This window comes from Epinephelus lanceolatus, chromosome 4 (genome assembly GCF_041903045.1).
Source record: "Epinephelus lanceolatus isolate andai-2023 chromosome 4, ASM4190304v1, whole genome shotgun sequence".
NCBI classification, from domain to species: Eukaryota; Metazoa; Chordata; class Actinopteri; order Perciformes; family Serranidae; genus Epinephelus; species Epinephelus lanceolatus.
In genome coordinates this window covers 19,295,298-19,297,135 of record NC_135737.1, presented here as the reverse complement: position 1 = coordinate 19,297,135, position 1,838 = coordinate 19,295,298, and the positions used below count along the sequence as shown (strand labels likewise).

Sequence of the window (1,838 nt, the reverse complement as noted above, 5' to 3'; positions counted from 1 at the left end):
CGTATAACATATCCATTTATAACAGGGTTATTTGCTACACAGATCTATAATAAGCTGCATTTAGGTGGCAAAGACCTGTTAAATCCAGTCATGTAAAATACGCAAATGCAAGAATTGAAAAAAGTGTTCAATTTAAGCTGTAGTTTAAGTTGGTCATAACTCTAGCTTAATGGTTTGTTGACATTGTATTCATCACAGCAGTAAAATCACAATCATGCTCATTACAAGAAATAAGAAATGTAACCTAATATTAACAGAAACAAAACAATTTAAATCTTGAACATGTAGAAACTGGATTGAAGCCATTCTCAGTACTTTTTGTTATACAAGCCAAAGAAAGCATACTTTTTCAGTTCAAGAAAATACTTTTCATCTCTGAGGCCATAAATGAGAGGACTGAGACATCGTGGAGCGAGACTAAACATTATGTAGTTAAAGTACCTGACATTGATAAATAACCTGAAATTAATCTGAAGAACAGCAGCTTCTATGAATGGACACCACAGACGGATGAGACAGAGCAGCAGCTGGAAAGCATGAAGAATTACTGTTCTGAGCCCTTTCCATGTTGACTTTCTATTCTCTCCTGATGCAGTTTTGGCCACTTTCATTATTTTAAAATAGCAGAATACAATAGTAATACACATAATCAAGAAGTAAATCTGATGTACAGCTGACCTAATATGATCATGCCATCTGAACAAAATGAATATCTCCACAGAGCATAGACATAGACTGTGTTGTTCATATAAGCTAAGAGAGGCTGATGCAAAGAAGTTGGAGAGGACAACAATACAGGGTACAGAGCTGAGGCTGTGAATGATGAGGATACAGTTTATAGCACTGCGTGTGGAGCACAACTCTCCATGGCGCAGGGGCATGCATATGGCCACATAGCGCTCCAGGGTCATTGCTGTCAGAGTAACTGGTGTGACCATAAGGTACAGAAGTACCAGAACAGTGATGATGATGCATAACCAAACATGCATGGTAATTTGAAAAAAGGTCAAGATAAGAAGGACATCAGACATTAATAATATAAAGCTATCAGACAGTAGTGTGACAACATATAAGATGTAACGTGTCGTTGTGTATAAGAACTCCTTTTTAAAAAAGGTTGCAATGAGCAAAAGGTTGATGCAAAGAAAAATCACCACCAGGAGCTGCACAATAATGACCCGGTAATTGATCTGCTGCTGTAAAGACTCACCACCAATCAATGAGCTGTTATCAGCCATATCTGTTTTCTAAGTAAACACACAAGTTTTTAAGGCACTGATATAAGTTAGATCAAATGTCATTTTGTAATTCATCTGTCAATAGAAAATTTGATTTTTACAAATGATAAAAACTCAATGTCAAGCTTCTAAGAAAGATGCTGGTTTAAATACAGCAGGTCACCATACCCTCCATGGTGTTCAAACAACAAATGTCTTCTGTGGAGCTCACTGCAGCCTTCTGAGAGAGGGCTGTGCACTGTGAATTTAAAGACACAGTCCAAAAATAACAGCAAATGAAACTTTACTCACCAGTGTCATCACAGCCCGTTTTCATTAGATTGTCAAAGTAGACACTTTTACACGCCCCTCGGTGTGTGAGACACTAAGGCCACTTTCTGGCATTTGTGAGCCACGCCGGTCTTTCAGCTAACTCCAGTATAATTCCATTTGTGTCAATATTTCATGCTCAAAGCAACAGACATAATATAAAGAGTAAGAAAGTCTGTATAGGGCAGGTGGGAGCAGTGTGGATGGGTTAAAGTGACACAGACCTGCAGCCAGGAGACCACTGTTGGTGTCACGTTTGAGCCCAAAAGTCAGTGCTGTTTTAATATGGAG

General features: G+C 38.4%; 1 protein-coding gene across 1 annotated transcript; it reads right to left on the bottom strand.

The window, feature by feature from the left end:
• Nucleotides 1-308: 308 nt before the first annotated feature.
• LOC117259175 (odorant receptor 131-2-like) lies at nucleotides 309-1,238 on the bottom strand. Its single transcript, XM_033630428.2, has one exon. The coding sequence runs from the start codon at nucleotides 1,236-1,238 to the stop codon at nucleotides 309-311; it is 930 nt and encodes a 309-aa protein (XP_033486319.2).
• Nucleotides 1,239-1,838: the final 600 nt, after the last annotated feature.